At 37.8% G+C, this 26,971-nt stretch overlaps 1 protein-coding gene across 1 annotated transcript in view; it reads left to right on the top strand.

The window, feature by feature from the left end:
- LOC109237820 (SCY1-like protein 2) overlaps positions 1–13,274 on the top strand; it is a 31,077-nt gene extending 17,803 nt beyond the window's left edge. Inside the window, exons 6-14 of the mRNA XM_019404207.1 lie at positions 3,586–3,647; positions 3,771–3,857; positions 5,625–5,711; positions 7,110–7,223; positions 9,110–9,238; positions 10,656–10,718; positions 11,090–11,251; positions 11,344–11,462; positions 11,933–13,274. Of these exons, the coding sequence (XP_019259752.1) occupies positions 3,586–3,647; positions 3,771–3,857; positions 5,625–5,711; positions 7,110–7,223; positions 9,110–9,238; positions 10,656–10,718; positions 11,090–11,251; positions 11,344–11,462; positions 11,933–12,887 (1,778 nt within the window). The 3' untranslated portion in view covers positions 12,888–13,274. The remainder of the gene's footprint in view (positions 1–3,585; positions 3,648–3,770; positions 3,858–5,624; positions 5,712–7,109; positions 7,224–9,109; positions 9,239–10,655; positions 10,719–11,089; positions 11,252–11,343; positions 11,463–11,932) is intronic.
- The last annotated feature ends 13,697 nt before the right edge of the window (positions 13,275–26,971 follow it).

The raw sequence follows: 26,971 nt of genomic DNA, 5'->3' as shown, positions 1-26,971 counted from the left end.
ATAACCAATATTTAACCAATTCTCATTCCAAGATGCATGTCAACAAAGATAATAAAATATTAAACTAAGTCAAAAATAAAAAAATAAAAACTTGAATAGGCAAAAAGTAAAAATCCAATCTAGTAGAATAGTTAATTTCTAAGTCCCCGGCAACGGCGCCAAAAACTTGTTGCGGCCAAACGCACACGCAAGTATACGTGGTCGTCAAGTAATAAAGTGAGTAAAAGTCGGATGTCGATCCCACGAGGACTTGTGATTAACTATTAACTAAATTAGACTATCCTAATTATCTAAACAAGAATTAAACCTAGAAATATTTGATTCTAAACTAATTAAAATAAATAAAAACAAATAATGAACTTTGGACAGAGAAAGAGCAGATTTTTATGATATCAATGTAATGAAAACGATCTAGGGTTATGGGCTATCTAACATTCCTATTCTATTCTTCAATTGAATTGACTAACCAATTTATCTAGTTTATTGGTTGACAGGGTTTAATATTGCTCATAAGAATCTGTCGAGTTCTTACTCGCCTATTCAAGCTAACCTAACGCCTATATGTCTATGGAATTAGAATCAACAAGAACGCATTTATAATTCCTGTAAATCAACCAAGCAAGGCAATTAGGTATATGTCTATCCTAACCGCGAATCCGTTCCCCGAGGCCCAGGTTCAAGAACTTGCTCTACTCAATCCTATATGCAATCTAGAATTTCCACTTTCGAGTTCAATTCTAGATTCGTAGATAGTGTTCAATTGGTGATCAAGCAATCAAATAATTAAGTGCAGGATTGAATAAATAAACCAATATGATAAACTAAGAAATCAAAATCAATATCCGAATAACAATAGTCATGAAAGAACCACAACCNAATTCACTGGGGTCAATCAGGACGTAGACAAGGTGTGGTGGTTGGGGCACAGCTCAGGAAGGTTCTCAGTCAAGTCTTCCTATCATATGCTTAATCAAACTAATATTGTGATTGATCTTTGGCCCTGGAAACACATATGGAAAGTAAGAATACCCTACAAAGTGGCTTGTTTTGTTTGGTTGGTTGCTAGAAACGCTTGTCTAACACATGATAATTTGAGGAGAAGGGAATATCTTTGTGCTCTAGATGTCACCTATGCGGAAGGGAGGAGGAAACCAACAGTCACCTTTTTCTGCACTGTTCGGTTACTGTTCAGGTTTGGAACATATTTATAGCACTCACAGGGATTCAATGGGTCATTGCCCAACAGCACCATGGAAATGTTGTCATGTTGGAACAAGGGGAGAAGATCTGTAAGTGACAAGAAGAGATAGGGTATGATTCCTGCATGCATATGGTGGACGCTTTGGAATGAGAGGAATTCAAGATGTTTTGAAGACAATGTGTTGCAGCCAAACGCACACGCAAGTATACGCGGTCGTCAAGTAATAAAGTGACTAAAAGTCGGATGTCGATCCCACGAGGACTTGTGATTAACTATTAACTAAATTAGACTATCCTAATTATCTAAACAAGAATTAAACCTAGAAATATTTGATTCTAAACTAATTTAAATAAACAAAAACAAATAATGAACTTTGGACAGAGAAAGAGCAGATTTATATGATATCAACGTAATGAAAACGATCTAGGGTTATGGGCTATCTAACATTCCTATTCTATTCTTCAATTGAATTGACTAACCAATTTATCTAGTTTATTGGTTGACGGGGTTAATATTGCTCATAAGAATCTGTCGAGTTCTTACTCACCTATTCAAGCTAACCTAACGCCTATATGTCTATGGAATTAGAATCAACAAGAACGCATTTATAATTCCTGTAAATCAACCAAGCAAGGCAATTAGGTATATGTCTATCCTAACCGCGAATCCGTTCCCCGAGGCCCAGGTTCAAGAACTTGCTCTACTCAATCCTATATGCAATCTAGAATTCCCACTTTCGAGTTCAATTCTAGATTCGTAGATAGTATTCAATTGGTGATCAAGCAATCAAATAATTAAGTGCAGGATTGAATAAATAAACCAATATGATAAACTAAGAAATCAAAATCAATATCCGAATAACAATAGTCATGAAAGAACCACAACCCTAGAACGTGAAGTTTAGCTCCACATAGACATGGTAGCAAAACAACAAATCATACAAAGAAACATAAAAATTACTAAGTTGGTGGAAGAAAAGATGAAACCCGGCCTCCACGGCGGCTCTGTGCTCTTCCTTGGTCAAAAATTGCTCTAAAAAACGTTCTCCTATGTATATATACCAAGTAGGGTTAGGCCCAAACAATTATACCTTCTCCAATGTGAAAAAGGACACTTTTCTCGGGCTTAACTAGCGCTGCAACACATTTGACCGCGCATCTAGGCGTGCTAATTGGCTGACTTTCTGTTTCTGGGCTCGCTAAAACTAGCGCGGCCGCGCATCTGGGCGCGCACTTTTCACCCTGTTCCGTTCCGAATTTGGAATAACGTAAAACATGAAAGTTGTAGCCCTTTGAGTTAGCTTTCCAACCATATATTGTGGAGCCAAAATGGAGTTCTGAGCAAAAAGTTATGTCTATTTTACTAGACAGTGCGCAATCTGCCTGCTGGAGTCTTCGTTCGCTCTAACTATCATCCGTTGACCCCCAAACACGATCCCGGCTTAATTCCTTGAACTTTTACTCAAACTTTAAAGCTCCAAATCACTTGAATTCATTCCATAACATCTATATAGCTCGGAATCACTCCTACAAGGCATAAAACATACAATTAGTGCAAAACACTAGCGATTAAAGCTCAAACTCAATTAAAGTGCAGTAAATTATAGCCTATCATCACAATGCTAACTCAATTCAGAAGATTAAAATGAATTGCCTAATGCTTTTTCATTTTTGGTGTAAACTTGAATACATAGAGGACTCAGAAGCTACAATAGATGTCCTTGGGTCTTTGTAAGAAGATAGATAAATTGATGTATATTTTTGGTTATTCCCTATGTAATTATGGCATGCACAGCCTTTGTGCTTTTGAATATAGCAAACTGTTATCATCTCAAAAAAAAAAAAAGAAGAAAGAGAGAAAAAGATAATTATAGGAACCACAGTCAGAAAACCTTGATTATTTTCCTTATTAAAAAAACCTTGAAAATTCAGAAAATAGTTTTTATTTGTTGTATCAGTTTCCTTGTTTTTCTGTTGTGTTCCTTGTTGGCTTTGCGTAGTTTTCTGGAAGCATGTCGCAAAGTGGAATATGATCATGTTAGTCTTCATCCATTCACATCTATGTACCGTTTATCATGTCGGAATATTGTGAATAGATTGCATAAAGGGGGTTGTTTATCTCTAAACTTTTTTTTTTCTTGGATAAAGATTGTTTATCTCTAAACTTTTAATGATCAATTTGAATTAATGTCACAGTTCATTAATACAATGGAAACCAAAAGGGGGTTTAAGTCTTAGAAGTGTTATTGATCTTAGAAGACAAATGTGGTTGAGAAGTGTAGTTTCACAGTCCTTCTGTTTATATAGCTATTCATCTACGTACTTGAATGAGCTTATGCTTCAAGAACTTAAATTTCATCTAAAAGTTATTTCTTTTCTCTACAGGTTCATCTTTTTTCCGCGACGACACTAGGTTGCGTGCTCTTCGCTTCCTGGATCACATGCTTGTATGGATTCATATTTTAGCTTGATTATGCTTGCAGGAATATATGCTATAATGTTTAGCAACAGTACAATGTTACAAAATGATTTGAAGCTCAGTATTGATAGGAACACTTCTCATTTTGTAGGAAAGAGATAACATGCAGAAGTCTGAGTTTCTAAAGGCATTGTCTGACATGTGGAAAGATTTTGATTCCCGTGTACTGCGTTATAAGGTTTGGAGGTCATCCCTGTTTATAAGTCATTTTTTATTTGATAAATCAATTTTGTTTTTTTTTTGATGAAGTAAGAGTGATTCATTAATAGGCATCAAGAAGATGCAAAAAGTACAAAATGGTAGAAGATAACTAGCTCCAGTACAAAAATCTATGCTAAGAACAGGGAGCTAATGAAATCCACAAAGTGATCTGCACTAGTTACAGGGGAAAGATAAATCCAGAATAGTCTTGAGGGAGTAGGTTGGAGTTGAGATGCCATCAAAACACCTCTGATTTCTTTCTGTCCAAAAACACCAAAAAATTTACTGCTGGAACCGTTCTCCAGATCCTCTTGATGGCTTTGTCAACTCTCCAAAAACACCAGCTTTCATATGCTTGCTTTATTGTCTGAGGCATAACCCATTCCAGACCAAAAATAGAGAAGAAGAGAGTCCCGATTTCACTTGCAACTGAGCAATGGAGGAAAAGATGATTGACACTTTCTGAATTTTGTTGACACATGTAACATCTTTTAAGAAGTATAATGTTCCTCTTGCTTAAGTTGTCTTTAGTGAGACATACCCCCTTTATAGCTATCCTGGTGAAGCAGTTCACCTTGGTAGGCGCCTTAGTTCTCCCGATATGTTTCCAAGGCCAGTTATCTGTCATACCATTCTGGAAACAATAGTGTTTGTATCCATCTTGGACTGTGTATTTGCCCCTCTTAGAGTGTTTGTCTGGCTAGCAGCTGCTGGTAATCACTGATGTGGCCTTCTAAAGAGTTGAACATAGTTAGTAGGTCTCCCAGTCCTGTAGGTTCCTTCTGAACAGGGGCACCATGTGCGATTTTCTCTGTTCTGAGCAACAGTGGATTCCTTGCTGAGTGCAATCTGGTATAAATTGGGATATATATCCATCAGTGCATTATCTCCATGCCACTTGTCCTTCCAGAATTTAACATGATCTCCTTTCCCAACCTTGAAGGTTATATTTTGAAAGAACTCATCCCAGTGCTTGCTGATATTCTTCCAAAGGCCAACACCATAAGGAGTGCTTATTTTCTTTGTACACCAGTGATTATGTTGCCCATACTTAGCATCAATGATGTTCTTCCAGAGTCCAGGTCCCTCTTGCCCATACATCCACAGCCACTTCAATATCATTGCTTTGCTGTGCAAGTATAAATCTCTAAAACCCAAGCCTCCTTGATATCTTGGCTGAATTATTTTAGACCATTTTACTAGTGGGAACTAATGTGTGGTGCTGCAACCCTCCCATAAGAATTTTCTCCTAAGTTTATCCATCTGCTTTAGAACTGAGCTTGGTATTGGGAACAATGACATATGGTAGGTGGGGAGGCTATCTAGGACACTGTTAATGAGGGTTAATCTGCCACCCATGGAGAGGTATTGCATCTGCCATGTTGCAAGCCTTTTCTCAAACTTTTCCAGCACACCACTCCAAACTTCATTAGATTTGAATTTGGCTCCAATGGTAGTCCTAGATATGTGGTAGGCGAGGTGCCTATGTTGCAACATAGAATGTCTGCCAACTCCTCGATGTTAGGAACATTATTCACGGGGTAGATAATGCTTTTTATCATGTTAACGTGTCTCCAGAGAGTGCCTCAAATATCATCAGCGTTAATGTTCAGAACTTGTGATCTCTCATTGCCGCAGAAGTTGATAAATCAATTATGTGCTCTTCTGTTGCTCAAGTACTCTGTTAATTACTTTTGCAATTCTAAATGGTTGGAGAACTTATCATATTTGTATTATGATGCAGGTTCTTCCTCCACTATGTGCTGAGCTCCGGAATGTGGTAATGCAACCCATGATTCTTCCCATGGTTCTGACTATTGCAGAATCTCAGGTATTGTCTGCTTCACCATGTTTATCTGATATGTGTAGCTGGTAGCTTGATTAGTTTTTTAATCCAAATCCAAATTCCGCCAATTAGTATTATTATGTTTTGAGTCTATGGTTAAATAGCATAACCTCATTTTTCAATCTTCTTGCAATCTGTATGCGATTTAGGGTCATTTAATAAGGTGGTGGTGTTGTAGTCTCAATTTCGAAGCAAACATTACCATGGATTCACACGAGTTCATCACTGGACATGTTTAGTGACTTAGAATGCTATTTAGGCTGTGAAGCAGAAAAGTATGACGACGAGAAACTTTTCTGAAACTGAAAGAAGCATGTTATGTGTGTTATCAACGACTAGAACAATTTATCATGGATAGAAACAGTGTGTATTATTTATCACAATCGAAGCACTCTCAATAATGGAAATGTAGTAGATGAATTTGAGAGGAAATCTTGAGAGAATCGAAACTAACTTTTGCTGCCTAAATTCTGGAAATGAAAAAAACGCTTGACCCTATAACAGCTATGAGCTAACATACCTCGACTGATTGAGTTATATATACAAAATAATCTCAACTCGCCAGCCGACCTAATTTAATCTACTCGATTGTCATTCACAAGGACAAGAGGGGTTGCTCTGATGGCAAGCAACCTCCACTTCCAACCGAGTGGTTGTGAGTTCGAGTCTCCCCAAGAGCAAGGTGGGAAGTTCTTGGAGGGAAGGATGTCGAGGGTCTATTTGGAAACAGCCTCCCTACCCCAGGGTAGGGGTAAGGTCTGCGTACACACTACCCTCCCCAGACCCCACTAAGTGGGATTATACTGGGTTGTTGTTGTTGTTGTTGATTGTCATTCACAAAGCATCACAGCTCCTACATATTTTCTGTACATGTCAGCTTAGCTCTCTCAACTAACTAACTAACTGGTACAATGCACTACGTAACAGCTTTGATTCATTCCCAGCTCATTGACTGCACTGTCCATCTCAGCTTGACATCTTCAACGATAATTTCATGTAAAACCTTGTAAATTATCCTTGGTGAAACATTGTAGCCTATGTACTCATCTTTGTTTATATGTCTCCATAGCTCATCTTATAATAGAATCTCCTAATGTTTGATCTTTGCTTGTACTGTCTTTTCCTTGTACCAATGTGTATTCCAGAACATGCTTCAAAGTTATGTATGTAATATTGCTTATTCATGTCAATTTGTTTGTCTCTTATTGTTCACTTTTCTGTTATTGAATCTTTAAAATTGATTTGTACAGCAGTACAAGGATTAATCATTATATTTCTGGGTGAATTATCAGGACTGATCTTTATAAGCTGTCGCAATGTGATTACCTACATGTATTATCAATCAATTTTGTGTTGTATGACTGATTGAGTGGTTCATTGCAGGATAAAAGTGATTTTGAGATGTCAACCCTGCCAGCTCTTGTTCCTGTCCTAAGCAGCGCAGCAGGTGAAACATTATTGCTACTAGTTAAGCATGCAGATCTTATTATCAACAAGGTAAGAAAGTAGCTGTTGACCTTTTGGTTGTTCTTTTAATTGTTTTTAACCTGACCACTTTTTAACTATTGCAATACATATATTCAAACTTGTAATAACGATGCTTCCTAAACACCTAAGAAGAGGAAGGGGAAAAAAAGGAAAAAGGAAAAAGGAAAAGATAACCAAGCTTGTCTATGAAGAAGCGGAATACTATAGATTTTCACTGTTGACAGTGACAAAAGCTTAACTTAGGCCTTGTTTGAAGTGAGGCAACGTAAGACTTTTCTAGTTTCTCATTCTTACTCGTTTGTTTGTTGAATACTTGCCTACCTGGTGTTTTTTTTCTTCTTTTTGATGAAAGGTAAAATTTTATTAATTCAAATAGTACCAAGACCTACTGATCAGTACAAAGATGTCTGATCCCCTACTTCTAAGCCTGTAAGGAGTCCAGAAGAGCCAAAATATCTGCAAACTCACTTGCTAAATATCTGTTACTCCAGCAGTACAAATTCTGAATGCATCTAAATTTGATATGGGAAATACAATCTTTCGCCTTTCGAAAGTCCTATTGTTCCTGTCTACCCGGATAGCCCATATAATTATTATACGCAACGGAATAGATCTCCATAGTTATCTGCACCTATTGTTAGGCTTCTATCCCAGCCTGCAATTGAGCAGCTGCTCCAAATTTCTTGGCATCACCCGATTGAATGCCACAGAGATTTAGAAACATGCACCATATCTGCCAAACAACATTGCAATGAATAAAAAGATGATTGACTGATTCCGCCGCCTGTCTGAACATGCTACATCTACTACAGATTACTCTCCTTTGCAAATTATCTTGAGTGAGGCAAGAATCACTTGCTGCAATCCACCCAAAACAAGCAACTTTCGGAGGAGCTCTTGTTTTTCAAATAAGCTTCCATGGCCAGTTACGTTTCCCTGAATCATCTTGTCTTAAAAGTAATTTAAAGGAGGACTTAACTGAAAATACTCCGTCACTGCTGCCTTCCCAGAATAAGCGATCTTCTTCTCCTTCAACTAAAAGACAGCATTTTATTTTTGTAGTAAGCTGCTCACTTTTCCAATTTCCCAATCATTTAATTTTCTTCTAAAAAGAAGATTCCAACTGCCTTTAGAATAGCAGCTTGCTACACTACATGTTCTATCAGTGGCCAAATTATACAAATCTAAAATTATATCCCTTAAATGAGTATTTTTCCAACCATTTATCCACCTAAATCTGACCATTCTTCCATATCCAATTTTCAGACTTGTATGAGCATTAAATTCATCCCTACAAGTTGTTATTTGCCTCCACAAATCTACTCCATAAGGTTCCTTCACCAGCTTAGTACACCATGAAGATTCCAACCCATATTTAACAGTTGCTACCTTCTTCCTCAATCCTTCTATTCCATTGTTGCACCTCCAATGCCATTTATATAGCAAACTCTTGTTGTGCAATTTCAGATTTCTGACTCCCATCCCATGCCTCCAACCTTTTTATCCTGAATGACTGTCGACCATTTTACTAAATGGTATCTCCTGTTAACACTCCCACCTTCCCATAAAAGTCAGATCTTTTGTTAAGTTGCTTCACAATATTTGTAGGGATTAGAAGCAAGACATGAGATATGTTGGTATACCATCCAACACATGGTTCACCAAAATCAACACCCCCCAAAGAGATAAATACCGCTTTCCCAAGGCATCAATTTCTTCTTACATCTCAATTAATTCTTGCCACATCAATGTACCATTTTGTCTTGCCCCCAATGGTAGACCCAGAAATACTGTAGGGAATTTCTCCACCTTCCGATAATCTTTGCAAGTTGACATATACTTGGTGCTTGTTTATTATCATTGCTTTATCTCTTATAGCATCTTCTCATCTGTAGGCTAGTCAGGACCACTTAATCTCACATGTCCTGCCCATGCTTGTCCGAGCTTATGATGATACTGATCCACGTTTGCAAGAGGAAGTCCTGAAAAAGACTGTACCACTGGCTAAGCAACTTGACGTTCAGGTAATTGGTGTCCTTTATTATTTCTAATTGTCACATCAGTTGTTGGCTCAATTAAAACTAATGGCCGTTTATATCAAGTTCACTGGTTTTACCAAGAAAAGGAAAGGACAAAATGTTGTATAATCTGATCCTCCTAATGAAAGTTCCTTAATGAAGTTTCATCACTGATGAAGATCTTCAGGCAGCTCTAACTTGATAAAGAATGTGAGTGCCGAGATGAAGGGAAAATAGGTGAGAGGGATGCAGTGTGTTTGGAGACATGTTTACTCAGTTTCTGATATAGGGGTGGAAATTTGTGAGCTACTTGCAGAGAATACTTTCTGTCAAGATCAATGACAGAATGATGTCATTTTTAAGGACTGGGAAGAAAAAATGAGATTGGATCTTGGGCTATGGCATTGTAGCCAGCCTGTAATCTACACGTTCTTTGCATTGATGATGCGGTAGAATATGAAATGCAGATACAATTCATTCAAAATTGAACCAGATTTTTCTTTGCAAATTCTCTTTAGGTTTATACTCATTTGATAAGTGATTTTGTTAATAGAAAAGAAAGGTATGAGGACAAATCCTAAAATGGAGAGGTTATATCAAAATCAGAACATTTGCTAAGTGATGTCGTGGGAGGCACTCTATAGAAGATAGTATGTGCCATTTCTTCTCCCTTTTAAGAAGGTTGTAGAAAAAACATTTATTGAATTATCAGCTTCGGAATCTAAGTTGTAGTTTGGAAGTATACATTTATTATGTTGCAATGGTGTAGCCTTTTCGTGGCCTCTAACCATTTATGTAGAAAGTAATATTAAAAGTGACTGACCTTTATAAATGTGGCTAGTGGATTAACAAGAAAACCAAAAAATGACATCTCAACCGTTCTATGTAATTTGAAAAATAATGTTGCTGTTTGAGTTCACAGTATGCTCTATTTTCCTTTTGTTAATTACACGGTTTGATTCTGCACAAAAAGCTGTATAAAAATGGTTTTATCTGATTGTAACTCCTTGGAATGAATTATCTTGTTAACCAATCAAGATTTAAGATAAATATTGACACTTTATTGGGTAAATCATAGTCTTCTATTTGTGGAGTTAATGAACGTCACTTCGACTTTTGAAGATTGTTCACAGTTGATTCGTATGTGTGTATGCTAAGCTTAATTTTAGTTGACCACTTGACACTAGTTTCCTGTGACACAATGAGGTCTATTTCTCTTTGTCAAACATTGAATAACCTGCAGATGAGGTTTATTTCTCTTTGTCAAATATTGATGTAACCTGCATACGTGTTAGGGGAGAGATTAATGCTTGGATGTGAACGAATATGATCTTAAGTTCTGGAGAACTAGTATCACTGCTATTAGACTAGGAATTGATTTATATTTGAATTTGAAAATGCTTATTTTTTATTTTTTTTGCAGTTAGTAAAACAGGCAATCATGCCTCGTGTTCATGGTTTGGCACTGAAAACAACTGTTGCTGCGGTAGGTAGTCATTATTCTGTGCAGGAATGTTATTGCATGAGTTACTCAAAAGTCTTGTGAGTTGTGACTGTGAATTGAAACATTACAAACTCCTGAATATTGGGCAATTGATATTCTCATCGTAAATTTCATCCTTTCAGAGCAAAAGACTGCTTTTTTTGGTAGGATGAAAATTGCTTTGGCACGTCAATATCCCTAAATTTTTTGGGTCACATTTGTTTTTAACCTTGTGAACATACCTAATCATTCTTTCTTGATACATAAGTTCGTTTTCCAGTGTAACTGATTGTTGATAAGCTAGGCCCTTCTTTTTGGTTGGTTGACCAAGTTGAACATTAATAGACACGCAATAATTCTTTTTCTCTTTGCAGGTGAGGGTCAATGCATTGTTATGTTTGGGGGATATGGTTCACACGCTAGACAAGCCTGCTGTTCTAGAGATCTTACAGACGATCCAACGCTGTACTGCAGTTGATCGTTCTGCACCAACTCTTATGTGTACCCTTGGGGTAGCCAACTCTATCTTGAAGAAGGTATATGCTATCTTGGCCAACTTGATTGCTGGTGCTTACACCAATAGTATCTAACTGATTGCTTTGCTTTTACCTAATTTTTTTCCCCTCAGAATGGGATAGAATTTGTGGCAGAGCATGTCCTTCCTCTTCTCATGCCACTTCTCATTGCTCAACAATTAAATGTTCAGCAGTTTGCAAAATATATGGCTTTTGTGAAGGATATTCTCAGGTAATACAATTTACGATCAGCCGCTAATACTCATACCCCCCCCCCCCCCCCCCATGTACACACTTGAAAGAGGGATTCTGGAACTTGCAGATGCTAAAAACATTGATGAAACTACTGGTAGCCTGTGTGTTCTTGTTCTCTTCAGTTGTTTCATGATTAGTAGGATACCAACTGCAAAACTTTTGTGCTTCAGTCTTGCTTTTGGTTAATTGAGAACTTTTGACATGGGCACACGGCAGCACTACGACCCCCCTACACGCACACACATATACACAAAAAAAAAGGATTAAAAGAAATATAAAAGTAAAGGAGAAAACAAAAGAAAAAGCAGTTCTACATGTTTAAGAAATGGTATGCTGTAATGTATACTTATAGACTTCCATTTGAGAGAACTTTCTAGTGCATCAGGTTTTAAATTTTGTATCATCTCCATTTATTTCTGTTTTTTTTTTCAATTTCTTGGGATACAGGAAAATAGAAGAGAAACGAGGAGTGACACTGAGTGACTCTGGAAATCCAGCAGTAAATATAAAATCATCTCCAACAGTTGACAGTCAGATGCCCAGACAAGTGAATAAAACAAGTGCGAATTCTCAGCCTATTACAAAACGCAGCCCATCATGGGACGAAGACTGGGTTCCTGCAAGGGGACCTTCAACCACCATCCAGTCTTCTACAACATTGCCTGCTCAGTCTACTACTGCAGATCAGTCGATCCAAGTTAATTCTGGACATTCACAATCGTCCATGACATCTTCTCTATCTAACCAGCAACTTTCATCTTCATGTCCTGCAGTTGATGTGGAATGGCCTCCTAGATCTTCATCACTTGGTACTACCATCCTTGGGAATTCTGAGAAACAACCAGAAAATAAGGGGGCATTGGGTTCAACTCTCGATGATATTGATCCTTTTGCTAACTGGCCTCCCCGGCCAAGTGGCTCCTCGGCTGCTTCTCACTCTTTGAACAATGGATCAGTGGCCCCATTCGCAAACAGACCCGTGTCTGCCAATAGTGCAACTCTTCTGAATGGTTTAAACTCTCAAACAAATGGCCTTGATTCTTGGGCTTTCAGCACCCCAATTTCTTCTCAGCCCTTGAAACAGAATCAAGGAACTGCATCGCACACTGATAGTCTCACTAGTGGGGGTTTTAACCCACAGAATTCTCTTGGATTTATGAAACAAAGTCAGGGGCCATCAGCTATGAGTGCTTCTAGTGGTCGAGCCAACGATATTGGATCAATTTTTTCCTCGAACAAGGGTGAGCAGACTGCACCAAGGCTTGCTCCACCTCCATCAACTGCTGTTGGTAGAGGAAGGGGAAGAGGAAGGGTAAATCAAGGGCAACTGAGGTCCTCAACATCAGGGTCTAGTAATGCAAAGTCTCAGCCAGAGCAGCCCCCTCTATTAGATTTGCTCTAGATGCTAGCATGTAGTCCCTTTGTGAAACGAGTTCGGACGATCTGATTCAGATCAATCTGGGGAGCTGTTCATCCCACGTGATTAAAGATTTTTGCCAGCAATGCCATGGAGAAACCTGTTCATATTATGCTGCATGGCAGTATTTGCCTGGGTAGGCGAAGATTGTTGTAGAGTGACTCTTTTTGTAGAATAGCTTGGCTGAGTTTTTGTTTTCCTTGTTTGGCATTTTTATTCTTAAAAAATATTCATATAATTTGTTGAACAAGGGTTGCCTCGTGTTAATTGTATTTGTAAAAGCAATTGGCTCTCAACGATGGGTATACGAAATAATGAAAGAGATGGCAGAGTTCAGTCTTTTTCTAGAATTTGAGCTCTTGGTTTTGTGAATCGACTTTCCTCTTATATGAGCCTTACTTGTATTCTTCTCATCAGTTTAAAATTTACTGTGTCAAAAGGCCTTTGCAGCATTGTCTGGACAACTTTTTCCAGAAGTGGGAGTATGATGTGGGAGGCGTAGTAACTCGTGTTTTTGTGATATTTGATCGATATAGCGAGTAAGCCTATCATTCAGTAGATAAGATAGAGGACGAAACTCTGCAGTTATATGCATGCATCAGGAATGTACGAGGAAAACCGCTTATGCATGGGACAATTTTCAGCCGGAATGCAAAATATTGTGGGCGGTGCATTTTCATGACAGCATTTAACTGCTATCTTGCCGGTATTGTCACCCTGATGCCTTAGAAGATGAGTCTGATTTGCTGTATGATCAGTTAAACAACTTGAAGAAAATCTTGCTACCAAGATTTGCTGAGTGGCTAACTGTTCCATGTTGCTTGTGTTTGTTTTCTATTACTTTCCTAAACTACCTCCACTCACACTTCCCCCGAAAAGAAAATAACAGCATGGTTTTGAAAGAATATTTTTGGTTATGAGAAACAGCTTTTTCGCTCGTAGAAAAGGACAAAGCATTCCTTCAATTCTTTTTGAAAGTAAAGCAATGACTGTACGATTACCGATAGGATGATCAGATTAAGTTATTAATGAATCAATTTTGAAGTATGACAAGCTTATCCATGGAGATAGAGAGTAACTACAACATAAATGTTGTTTCAAAGTTGAAATGAGAACGCGCGGAATCTTTAGATCTCAACTTTACACTTAAAACACAGTCTCAATTCTCATGGGCAATAAAGGGAAAAAGACTTGGTTCAAGAAATAAAACAGAATTCAATAATATATACAATGTGCAAGAGTACTAGCTACTTTTTCTTCGTCACTATTAGTTTATTACTATGTTTCAGTTCCTACACTCCAAATGGGTCAGCATGTTCATTTTGAGCTCGCTTCGACAGCTATTCATGCTGATATTGATTTTACGAATAGACAGTTTTATGTCTTTCCAAACGAAGTCATTATCTGAGATGAGCTTAAATGGAACTTAAACCTATTTACTTATGGAAAGTGATTGATTCAAGTTATTTGACTGGCTCATTTACAGCTTAAGAAAAAGACCAGTCAGATAATGACAAAACAAACAATAATCAAACTATAAATTATGACTTCACTACTTTTCATTTCATCCAGAAGATGTGAACAAAATACATTCAAGAAACTAATCAACCTCTCTTTTCTGAAAATGTGCATTACACTCTCCAATTGTAACTAAAAATAAATTGGGCATTATAAGCTTACATAATTCTTCTTCATTTTCTTGCATCATTAAATTAAAGAATAATTTGATCTAATATAAGCAACTATGGAAATGCTTTTCTTCCATGTCTTGTACCAAAATGGATGATGGCTATGTTTTAGACTTCTATCAGTTATTAACCAAATGAGCTAATGTTGTCATGGCATGTGATTGGCCAGAGATAATTCCAGCAGTTGATGGATTTTGTGCTAAGATAATTGAGTATCCATCATCAATATTCTCCATCCCTTGTGCCACTAATTGCCATACTAAGCTCCCTCCCATAGTTCCCCCTGATTTTGCATAATTATATATGTTTCTGTATACACTACTCATGTATGTATCTCTTGCATTTAGATTGAATCCTGGATCTTTGCTTGACTTTCCAAATTCAGCAAGGACTAATGGCTTCTTTAGTATTGTGCTTGAATCTTGCCAATGACTTGTTATCCACCTTTGCATGAATGCCATTTGAGCATTATCATTTTGTCCCGACAACCTGCGATCACAAACCTCGTATCATATTTCAAAGGATTTAAATTATACACACTGATAATATAACATTTTTTTATACAGCTAGAGCATTTTAACTAGTGTGTTCTACGTGACATGCTTTATTTTCTAGGTTACTAATTCTACTTTCTGTGTAAAGTTATATTAAGTCATCTTTTAAGTAACCTGATAGTTTATGGAATCTTTCACTCTGTCAGTGTATAAAAATTATTCCATTTGTTCCATCTTATATCACACTTTCTTTTTTAGTCTTTTTTATATGAAAAATCAGATTTATAGAGGGAGTAAAAAAAAAAAATATATATATATATATATATATATATATATATATATATATATATGACATTTAAATATTGTATGAAAGTTGAACAATATTGTATAAAAATTGTATTTAAGTTGTATGATATTGTAGTTGTATATAACTGGGTAGAAATACTGTATAAAAATTATAAATAAGTTGTAGATAAGTTGTATAATATATAATTAATTGTATATATATGTGGATTGTATATATTTTGTAACTAAAATGTGTTTAAGTCGGGTAAATACCAAAATATGAACATTTTTCGTAATAAGTTTTCAAATAGGGTATATGTATGTCACACTCATTCGGTCCAAAATATTTACCCTGACTTTCCACTAACATTCCCTTTTTTCCATTAATTACTCTCTGTCTTTTTTTGTTCTCTCTCATGTTTTCCTCTTTATCCAGCTTTTTCCTGACTTTTCCTTTCTCCCATTGGTTCTTTCTCCCTTTCTCCTATTAATTACTTTATGTCTTTTTGTGTTTTCCTCTCCTATTTTTTCCTACATTGCATGTTATTCATCTCTTCATCATATGTGTTTTTGTTTGAAGGCTTCAAGAGCTTATTTGTATTTTTTTTCCCGCATTCATAGATCAAGATCCCCCCGATCCAAAAAGTCTCGTAAATGAACTCCATGAATAAGTTAACTCTTCAACCATATACAGAGGTGGTTCCAAGATTTATATTTAATGGGTTCAGCTTTTAAGAATTTAACATTTAACTTATTATACTATTAAAATTATGGGTTCAAATCTAATACTTGTTGAGATTTTAACACGTTTTTACATATGAATCTATACTCCGTGTCGAAAGTTATGAGTTAAGTTGAACTCGTATCCGAAATGCTACATCCGTCCCTAACCACATACTGCGATTAACTAACTCTGAGGATTATTGTTACTAGGACTTGTTATATGATACACAATCTAATGACAAAGAAAAAATGAAATAAAATAAGATTTAAAAAAAGAGCTAACAAAATGCTATATTGTAAAATTATGCAATTTTTCAGCTGAAACTTGAACAAAAACATATTTACCCAACTGTATACCGCTACGGTATCAAAATATACTATAAAAGTATACAGTTATACTGCAACAGTATACTATAAAAGTACACATATATACCGAAACGATAATATAATAATATGAAACTTTTCAGCCAAACTCAGAATTTAAACACAGTTACCCAACAATATACCGCTATCGTATCACAACATACTGTAAGAGTATACTATAATAGAATATATGGTTATACTACAACAATATACTATAATAGGATACATACACACCGAAACGTTATATGGGTAGGGTCGCGTAATTATTTTGTATGGGTAGAATGAGGGTAATTATTTTGATTTCTACGGGTAACCCTGCATGTAACACCTCCAAATAAAATCTACTAGATTAGTTGAAAACTGAGAAACGCAAAGCAACACGTCAGTTAATTATTTGGAAAATAAGTGCCTTATGGCAACATATATCAACTTCAGATCAGTGACGGACCCATAATTTTTATCAAGCGGGTTCAATACGTAAAGAAACAACAACAACAACAACAACATACCCAGTATTATCTCATACCGTGGGGTCTGAAAAATACATGAAGAAGTAAATGTACAAGTCTCTTTGAGGAAGTTTGTGATTTAGGGGTTAGTTGTCACGACCTGGATTTCCCACCCTCGGGAGTCGTGATGGCGCCTACTAATAGGAGCTAGGCAAGCCAACTCAATTTACTTCTTTTAGCAATTATCGTCCATTTAATAAAAACAAAACATAATATGATAAAGCGAAAGTCTCAAATATAATTAACCGAAAGAAATGCGGAAGTTTGACAAAATCCTTTACCCAAGACTAGTGTCACAATACTCACGAACGACTAGAGAATACTAAATACAAGGTTTGAATGAAACATAGAACTGTCTGCTTCGGTACAAATGATAACAAACTGAATAAAATAGAAAGGGACTCCGGGCCTGCGGACGTCAGCAGGGCTACCTCGAATGTCCCTAGACTGAAAGCTCGCTCCCAGAATGCTATTGCTACTCAAATGTTGCTCCAACACCTGGATCTGTGCAAAAAGATGCACAGAGTGTAGCATCAGCATAACCGACCCCATGTGCTGGTAAATGCCTGACCTAACCCCGGCGTAGTAGTGACGAGGCTAGACCAGACTACCAGATAAACCTGTGCAGATATATATATACAAGTACAACAAAATAATAGCGAAAAGTAAACAATTAAAACTGGAAGGGGAACATGCTTATGGGGTAGCAGATAAAACGGAATATTAGGAATAACAAAAGAAACTACATCTGATTTCTTCTAACACAGAATAAGGGGAAAACAAACCACTTTCACTTGTTTCAATTTCCTCTCGTTGCAGGCGTGCAACTCGATCCCATTTCTCATAATATCACGTGGTAGGCGTACTACTCGATCCCATTTCACAATATCACGTGGTAGGCGTACCACTCGCTTCCATTTCATAATATCACGTGGTAGGCGTACCACTCGCTCCCATTTCATAATATCACGTGGTAGGCGTACCACTCGCTCCCATTTCATAATATCACGTGGTAGGCGTACACTCGCTCCAATTTCATAATATCACGTGGTNGGAAGACCCGACGTACTGGGGGCCGAAGGAACGACCACGGAATAGGAGATGGATGAGTCAACCTCCAACTGATATTCGAGATGCTGCAAGCTCAGCAGATCGCCATTGCTCAACTTCAAAGTCAGAATAAAACTCCGAGTGTAGCTGAACATGAAAACACTCGACGTGCTGAACCAGCACCGGAGAGGTCAAATGGAAATGACTCGGGGAAGTTGATAAGACGTTTTACTAAATTTGGAAAATATGAAAACTTTATTTTTAAAGTTTAATCAAAGTAGACACAAGGCAAAGGTAAAAGCTGAATCTTCAGTTGAAGGAAATTAAACAAGAATGATTGGAACAAGAAAAATAAAAAGGTGCTAAAATGTGGTTGATGTCCTCATATGCTTATCCATGTGGATTGTTTTAGATATTATAAGTTTATACGAACTTGAAGATCTCACAAAAAAACTTATATTCTTTTTTGGTCTGTTTCAATAAAAGTGATATATATATATATATATATATATATATATATATATATATATATATATATATATATATATATTTACGATATTTAAAAATAATTTAATTTTAAACTTCTCATTTTATCCTTAATATAATATTATGATTTTATAGTTATGAAAATGTCATAGCTTACATTGGACAACATAGTCTAAAAATCTTTTTTTTCTATCTTAAACTCTATATATTTTAATCAAATAGGTTGACATAAAAGTTGTGTTTTCAGGCCCACAGTTTGGAATGTGTTAAAGAGGAAATGCATGTGAAATTACGAGAAGAAGGGGGAAGTGAATGAGCTAAGGAAGTTGAGAGAAATTAAGTTAGTTGGAAAAAAGAATTCTACTTCTAACTGAAACTCCACGGAATCTGCATGAAAGTTTAGGCAAAAAAAAAAAAAAAAGGAAGCAAGAGAATATGGCTGCTAAAAGTGATGAAAATGGCTGATGGTTGCATTCCATGTGGTTTAGCTACATTTGCTGACATTAACTTTTAATAATTAAAGTTTCTTTGGAATTTGAACTTCCAAGATTCTATTGCTAGTGGCAAGTCATAAAGTAGGTCTATGAGGAAAACTTTCAGTTAATTCAGATATGGTCAAAATTGGACTCTTCATGACAACAAAAGGGAGTGAAGAGTTAGGGTGTGTTTGGTATTGAAGGAAAATGCTTTCCTTAGAAAATAATATTTTATCGGAAAATAAATGATTTTCTTACTTATTTTTCGGTGTTTGGTTAGGTAGTAGATCATATTTTTTAAAAATATATGATTTAGGCAAACACTACATGAGACGAAATGGTAAGGACGAGAGAGAGTGGTAGGTTAGGATCTAGGCTTCTAGGGGCCGGAATGGCGGCAACGATATTAGGGGGAGGGGGTGGGGGTAGCGGGGGTGGGGGCAAGGGGCCGGGGTGGGTAGGCAAGGGGGTGGAGGGTTGGGATGGAGGGTGGGGGTGGGGAATAGGGCGAGGAAGGTTGAGATAGAGTTTTGAAAAATGTTTTCCATTCTTTTGGTAGGTTCCTCCAGCTGGAGAAAAATATGAAAAAAATATTTAAGCCAACAACATGAAAAAATTGGATAATAGTTTCTAAAAAAATATATTTCTTCATACCAAACACATCCTTAATGGGTAATTAGCCTTTTCTCAAAATACATTTGACTTTTTTTACTCCCTCTATTTTAATTTATCGGTAGAATAATGATCATGGTGAAACGCCATATCCCATTAATAACTTTGAGTATCCGAAAAGTTGACTTGATGAGGATTTTATAAGCTGAAAAGAAGGAATTTTTTTCTTTTTCTCCTTAAAACATGCATATATTTCCAACGACAATAAGAAGCTTCATGAATATATAGTGTATGAACATAGCTCCAACTACCAGTGCCTTGGGAAATGCTTAAAGGAGAAATATATGTGAATTTTCCATTCATCACATATTTATTGCCATGCATGAAAACCATATAGTCGTACGTATGAGGTATATATATATATATATGTATATATATATATATATATATATATATATATATATATATATATATATATATTTGAGAGTGAGAAAGGTAATGAGGCACCTTCATATGCCCATCATTGATATTTATCTTTTCTGTCAGATTTTTGGCTTTTTCCTCTTATTTTGCTCTTAAAATATTGCTGAAAAATGAAGTCAAGTTAAAAAGTTTAATGATTCTGCATTCATTACTCAATTAAAAACGGAAAGACGCTTAAGAAAATAAAGTCTTTCCATTTTCCAAACATTTAATTTTCAGTTGTCAAAATCTTTTTGCATTTAATGGGGGTCTTCGTTTTAAATTGAAGAGCTATCATCGCAATGTTTTCCATACCAAATTAAATTGTGAGAGAATTGGCTTCAACTTTTCCTTTGCCACCATTGTTGTTCTGCCACTTCTCTTTAGTGAGAAAAGAAAATCGAGAGAGAGAGCATTAGCAAGAACAATGAGGCGAACTCACAACTTAGTTGCATCAAATAATTGAGAATGAGATGTTAGAGTATGAGTACAAAGATGCAGAGGATCAAGTCTATTTTGAATCAATCTGATACGTATTGTCTTCGGATAGTCTAAGATGAGAGTCCATCCATTTTTTCTTTTTAAACTTTGCATCGCACTTCATTTCTATACCTATTTTCCCCAGTAATTTTTTTTATAATTTTTTTCTTTGAGTTGTGTATTTTTCTTATGTTTAGTCAGTTTTAATTTGGTAACTTCACCCATAATACAGTTTCAGAAGATAAGGTGATATGATAATTTTCAAAAGGCAAACTCAACATTCATGAGTTTACTATTATTATAGTCAGTTATTACTTGTTATTAGTTTTTGGGTGTTCGTTTGTAATTTATTTTCTCGCTTTGAGTAAAGTATGTTTGAGATTGAGATGTATTTGTAGGTGTTGTTGCATTGAGCACAACACGTTTGCTATAAGGAGAGTTCATATTATTTAGCGTTGCCATCTCGACAACTTTTTTTTTTGGTTTATGCTACATGGAAATGAGCTTCTTCAAATAAAGCTTCAATTGATGAGCAATGGGAGCAATGGAATCTTAAGATTATTATCGAGTTAGACGAGTACGGGAGTGTCTTGCCATCTTGGTCTTTTTTGTTTATTCTTTTTGATGTGTTCTATAGATTAGTTTTTGTATACGTGCATAAGAAACTTTTAATTCCTTTTATGTCAATTACATTTAAAAATATATCATCTCTATATCTTTTAAATGACCGCGCAAAGCGCGGACAAATTCACTAATCTGATAATAAAGTAAAGAGGTAATAAGACCCTCACAACTATTCGTACAATACTATTCTAAACTAATTATTACTTTAAGAAAAGTGATTTTTAAATTAATTAGCCCAACATGAATTGTTATTCTCTAAAAGTATTTCTTTTTTCAAGAAAACACTTTTGATAAAAAATCTTTTCAAAATAAATAAATTTTGAAACTGTATACGGTCGAAATCGTATGCCTCCGATCTATAGGCTCGAGGAGCCGTCTTGAGCCCGAGTTCAATCTAGGTCGTGTTCAAGCTCGAGGGACCAGATCCGAGCTTTAAGACATAGTGCAATGCCTGAAGATTGAAGCATGATGTACACTGAGGCCGAGTATGCTCGACCCAGAAATAGTACCGTTATGGATTTATAACAGAATAAGCGGAATTCCTGGCACGTCCCTAAGATCATGGCGCAAATCCCGGAATAGAATTGTACGATTCCGTACTAGGTGGTTAGATAGCTGTACCAAGAATATTCCTTACTGTAAATAGAAATATACCTTATTTAGGGTTCCCCTATTATATAAAGGGGATCCCAATCATTTGTAACATCATCTCATCATTGGCAAGAATATACTATCCTACTTTTCTCTCTTACTGTTCAACAGAATTGTCCTTTATATTTATTGTTCTTACTTTATTGCTCTTAGTTCATCTCGAGGTCACTAAGCTCGAGGTCACCATTGCTGAGTATCATTGGTTTGATTCACTTATTTCTTTCATTTCTACTTCATATTTCTTGATTATTAATTGGTATTGAATTTAATCACATATCTTTAAAGCCACAAATCAAATTTAATTGTTACTCGTATTTTCGAGGTAAACAGTTTGGCGCCCACCGTGGGGCTAAAGATAATAGTGATTATTTCTTTACTGATTCTTGTTACACACGTTATTTTTACACTTTTTCTTGTCAAGATTTTCTGATTCTCAGGATTAAACATGTCAAACTCACAAAATACACATGTTCATGACAACGAAGGTCTCGGATTTCATGGGGAAAACAACAATGCCGGGGTCGGTGTACCACCAATAAACCTTGGGAGAGTGCCAAATCTGGAACCGGTTGACGTTAGTTTGCACATTGCTTTAAATGCAGATTTAGGCACAGATCCCGGAGGGAGTGTACGCAGGGAAGCCCGATCTGGGGGCCAAGGAACACCAGGAATAGGAGATGGATGAGTCAACCTCCAACTGATATTCGAGATGCTGCAAGCTCAGCAGATCGCCATTGCTCAACTTCAAAGTCAGAATAAAACTCCGAGTGTAGCTGAACATGAAAACACTCGACGTGCTGAACCAGCACCGGAGAGGTCAAATGGAAATGACTCGGGGACTGACCCCACCATAATGAGGATGCTCGAAGATCTCACCAAGAGGATAGAGTCCGGAGAAAAGAAAATCGAGGACAATGATAGGAAGGAGGAGACTTACAACTCCCGTATTGACCGGATACCGGGGGCACCTCCAGTTTTGAAAGGTTTAGACGCCAAAAAGTTCATACAAAAACCATTCCCTTAGAGCGCTGCTCCGATGCCTATTCCTAAAAAGTTTTGCATGCCCGATATACCCAAATATAACTGGACAACCGACCCTAACGAGCATATAACTTCATACACTTGCGGGATCAAAGGAAATGACTTGAATGACGATGAGATCGAATCAGTGTTGTTGAAAAAGTTCCGAGAAAAATTGTCGAAGGGAGCTATGATTTGGTATCACAACTTACCTCCTAACTCTATTGATTCATTTGCTATGTTAGCAGACACCTTCGTAAAAGCACACGCCGGGGCCATAAAGGTGGCCACGAGAAAACCGGACGTCTTCAAGATAAAACAAAGGAACGACGAGATGTTGAGAGAGTTCGTGTCCAGGTTCTAGAACGAATGGAGTTACCATCGGTCTCAAATGATTGGGCAGTGCAAGCTTTTATGCAGGGTTTGAAAGAAAGGAGCTCGATTGCGTCTCGACAGTTAAAGCAGAACCTGATCGAGTATCCAGCTGTGACGTGGTCAGATGTGCACAACCGTTATCAATCAAAATTCAGGGTCGAGGACGACCAGTTGGGAGCCCCCTCGGGTTCAGTTAATCCTAACAGATTGGCAGCCAGGCCCCCGAGGGATACAAATCGGGAATCGAGCTCAACAGAGAACGGTATCAGTCGTATGATGATCGGAGAAACAGTGGTTCAGGCCGTACCACTCCTCGTAATGATCGAGGATAGAACCCTCGGGGAATCATGAGTAAGAGCGAGTTCGATAAACACATCGATCCCGCAGGGGCACCTCGATTGTCAGAGTATAATTTCAACGTAGACGCATCAGGGATCATGTCAGCTATTGGAAGAATCAAAGATACCAGGTGGCCCAGGCCAATCCAAATCGATCCTTCCCAGAGGAATCCAAATTTAATGTGTAAGTATCATGGCACACATGGCCATAGAACTGAAGACTGGAGGTAGCTAAGGGAAGAGGTAGCTCGGCTGTGCAACGAGGGTCATCTTCGAGAATTCCTCAGTGATCGAGCTAAAAACCATTTCGGGGAAAGAAATGCAAGGAAAAATGAACAAGAAGAACCACAACATGTAATCCACATGATCATCGGCGGTGTCGATATCCCACAAGGACCTGTGTTCAAACGCACCAAGGTGTCAATCACAAGAGAAAAACGGACTCGGAGCTATGTGCCCGAGGACGCCTTATCATTCTACGATGAGCAAGCAGAGGGCATATCACAGCCGCACAACGACGCCCTGTTAATTTCTATCCTTTTAAACAAAATTCAAGTTAAACGTGTTTTAGTGGATCCAGGTAGCTTAGCAAATATAATCAGATCGAGGGTTGTAGAACAACTCTGCCTACAGGATCAGATTGTACCTGCATCCCGGGTCCTAAATGGCTTCAACATAGCAAGCCAAACAACAAAGGGAGAAATTATCTTGCTAGTAAACGTAGACGGGACCATACAAGGTACTAAATTCCATGTCATCGAAGGTGACATGAGGTATAACGCGCTCCTCGGGAGACCATGGATACACAACATGAGGGCAGTACCTTCAACTCTTCATCAGATGATGAAGTTCCCAACGGAGGATGGAGTGAAAACGGTCTACGGGGAGCAACATGCTACAAAGGAGATGTTTGCAGTTGAGGAGGTGGTGCCAATACCAGAGCCTTCAACCTCGAAGAAATCGGGCACCAAAGGTAAGCAGGCGGCTAAATAGCAATCATCGTCCCCAGCCTCGACGGAATCGGAGCAACAGGTAATCGAGGACGAAGAAGAGGATTTCCTTACTCCTCGAACCTTTGTCGTTCCCGAAGAGTCCGATGCAACAACCAATTCAACTGTCGAGGAACTAGAGCAGGTCATATTAATCGAATACATGCCCGAGAGAAAGGTATACCTGGGAACGGAATTAACCCCCGAACTCAGGAAAAAATTCATTCAATTTCTTACTGATAATATGGATTACTTTGCTTGGTCCCATTTAGATATGACAGGGATTCCACCAGAAATCACCATGCATCGGCTAAGCATCGACCCCAGGTTCAAATCGGTGAAGCAAAAAAGGAGACCCCAATCCGAGATGAAACATGCATTCATAAAGGACGAGGTAACCAAACTACTTAAAATAAGGTCTATTCGGGAGGTAAAATACCCCTAATGGTTAGCCAATGTAGTTGTAGTTCCTAAAAAAGGAAACAAACTTAGAATGTGTGTAGACTATAAAGACTTGAACAAAGCGTGTCCGAAAGATTCTTTCCCACTACCCAACATCGATTGTATGATCGATGCTACGGCCGACCACGAGATCCTAACTTTTCTCAATGCCTACTCCGGGTACAATCAGATTCAGATGAACCCGGAGGACCAGGAAAAGACTTCATTTATTACTAAGTTTGAAACCTATTGTTACAACGTAATGACCTTCGGGCTAAAAAATGCAGGAGCTACATACCAACGCCTAGTTAACAAAATGTTGGAAGAACAAATAGGTAAAACAATGGAAGTTTATATTGATGATATGCTGGTTAAGTCCTTGTGCGCAGAGGACCATTTAGCTCATTTGCAGGAAACGTTCAAAATCTTATGGAAATACAACATGAAGCTTAACCTGGAGAAATGTGCCTTCGGAGTCGGCTCGGGTAAGTTCCTCAGCTTCATGGTGTCAAATTGGGGTATCGAAATTAACCCCGATAAGATCAAGGCCATCGAAGATATCATGATCGTGGATAGTGTAAAGGCCGTGCAAAGGCTACGGGCGAATAACCGCTCTGGATCGATTCATTTCGTGGTCGTCAGATCGAAGTCATCGTTTATTTTCCTTTCTCAAAAAGAAAAAGGATTTCACATGGACTCCGAAATTCCAGCAAGCCTTAGAAGAATTAAAGCGATATCTGTCAAGCCCGCCTTTGCTTCACACCCCGAAGGTAGATGAAAAAGTTTACCTATACTTGGTAGTATCCGAGATAGCGATAAGTAGGGTCCTAGTTCGAGAAGAGCAAGGTACACAATTCCCTGTTTATTATGTAATTCGAACTCTAGGAGATGCTGAAACCAGATACCCTCACTTAGAAAAATTAGCACTTGCATTGATAAGCGCATCTAGAAAGCTAAAGCCATATTTTCAATGTCATCCCATATGTGTATTGAACACTTACCCCCTTCGTAGTTTTGCATAAGCCCGAGCTGTCGGGCCAGCTGGCAAAATGGGCCATCGAACTTAGCAGGTACGATATCGAATATCAACCCCGTACCGCCATCAAGTCTCACATCTTAGCTGATTTCGTGGCTGATTTTACGCCGACCCTCGTACCCGAAGTGGCGAAAGAACTTCTGCTGAGTTCAGGTACATCATCGGGGGTATGGACCCTTTTCACGGATGGTGCCTCAAATGTGAAAGGGTCCAGGCTTAGCATTGTCTTGAAGCCACCCACGAGTGGTATCATTATACAACCTAACAAAACTTCTAGATTGACTAACAATGAGGCCGAGTATGAGGCCATGATTGCAGGACTTGAGCTAGCTAAGTGCTTGGGAGAAGAAGTCATCGAAGCCAACTGCGATTCTCTATTGGTGGTAAACCAAGTAAACAAAAGTTTTAAAGTCCGAGAAGATAGAATGCAAAGGTACATGGATAAGCTACAGGTAACTTTGCACCGCTTCAAGGAATGGACTCTGGATCATGTGCCTCGAGAACAAAATAGCGAGGCCGCCATGCAACAATTNCGAAGAAGATGACATCGTCCCGGGGACTGCCATCCAGTTATCGAGGTCTGTGATTGAAGAGGGTCATGCCGAAATAAATTCAACAAGTTTGACGTGGGACTGGAGGAATAAGTATATCGACTATCTGAAGTGGATTTAAGCCGACCCTCGTACCCAAAGTGGAGAAAGAACTTCTGCTAAGTACAGGTACATCATCGGGGGTATGGACCCTTTTCACGGACGGTGCCTCGAATGTGAAAGGGTCCGGGCTTGGAATTGTCTTGAATCCACCCACGGGTGGTATCATTAGATGATCTATCAAAACTTCTAGATTGACTAACAATAAGGCCGAGTATGAGGCCATGATTGCAGGTCTCGAGCTAGCTAAGAGCTTGGGAGCAAAAGTCATCGAAGCCAAGTGCGATTCTCTATTGGTGGTAAACCAAGTAAACAAA

The sequence above is a fragment of the Nicotiana attenuata genome, unplaced genomic scaffold (genome assembly GCF_001879085.1).
Source record: "Nicotiana attenuata strain UT unplaced genomic scaffold, NIATTr2, whole genome shotgun sequence".
NCBI lineage: Eukaryota > Viridiplantae > Streptophyta > Magnoliopsida > Solanales > Solanaceae > Nicotiana > Nicotiana attenuata.
This window is presented reverse-complemented; position numbering and strand designations above follow the sequence as displayed.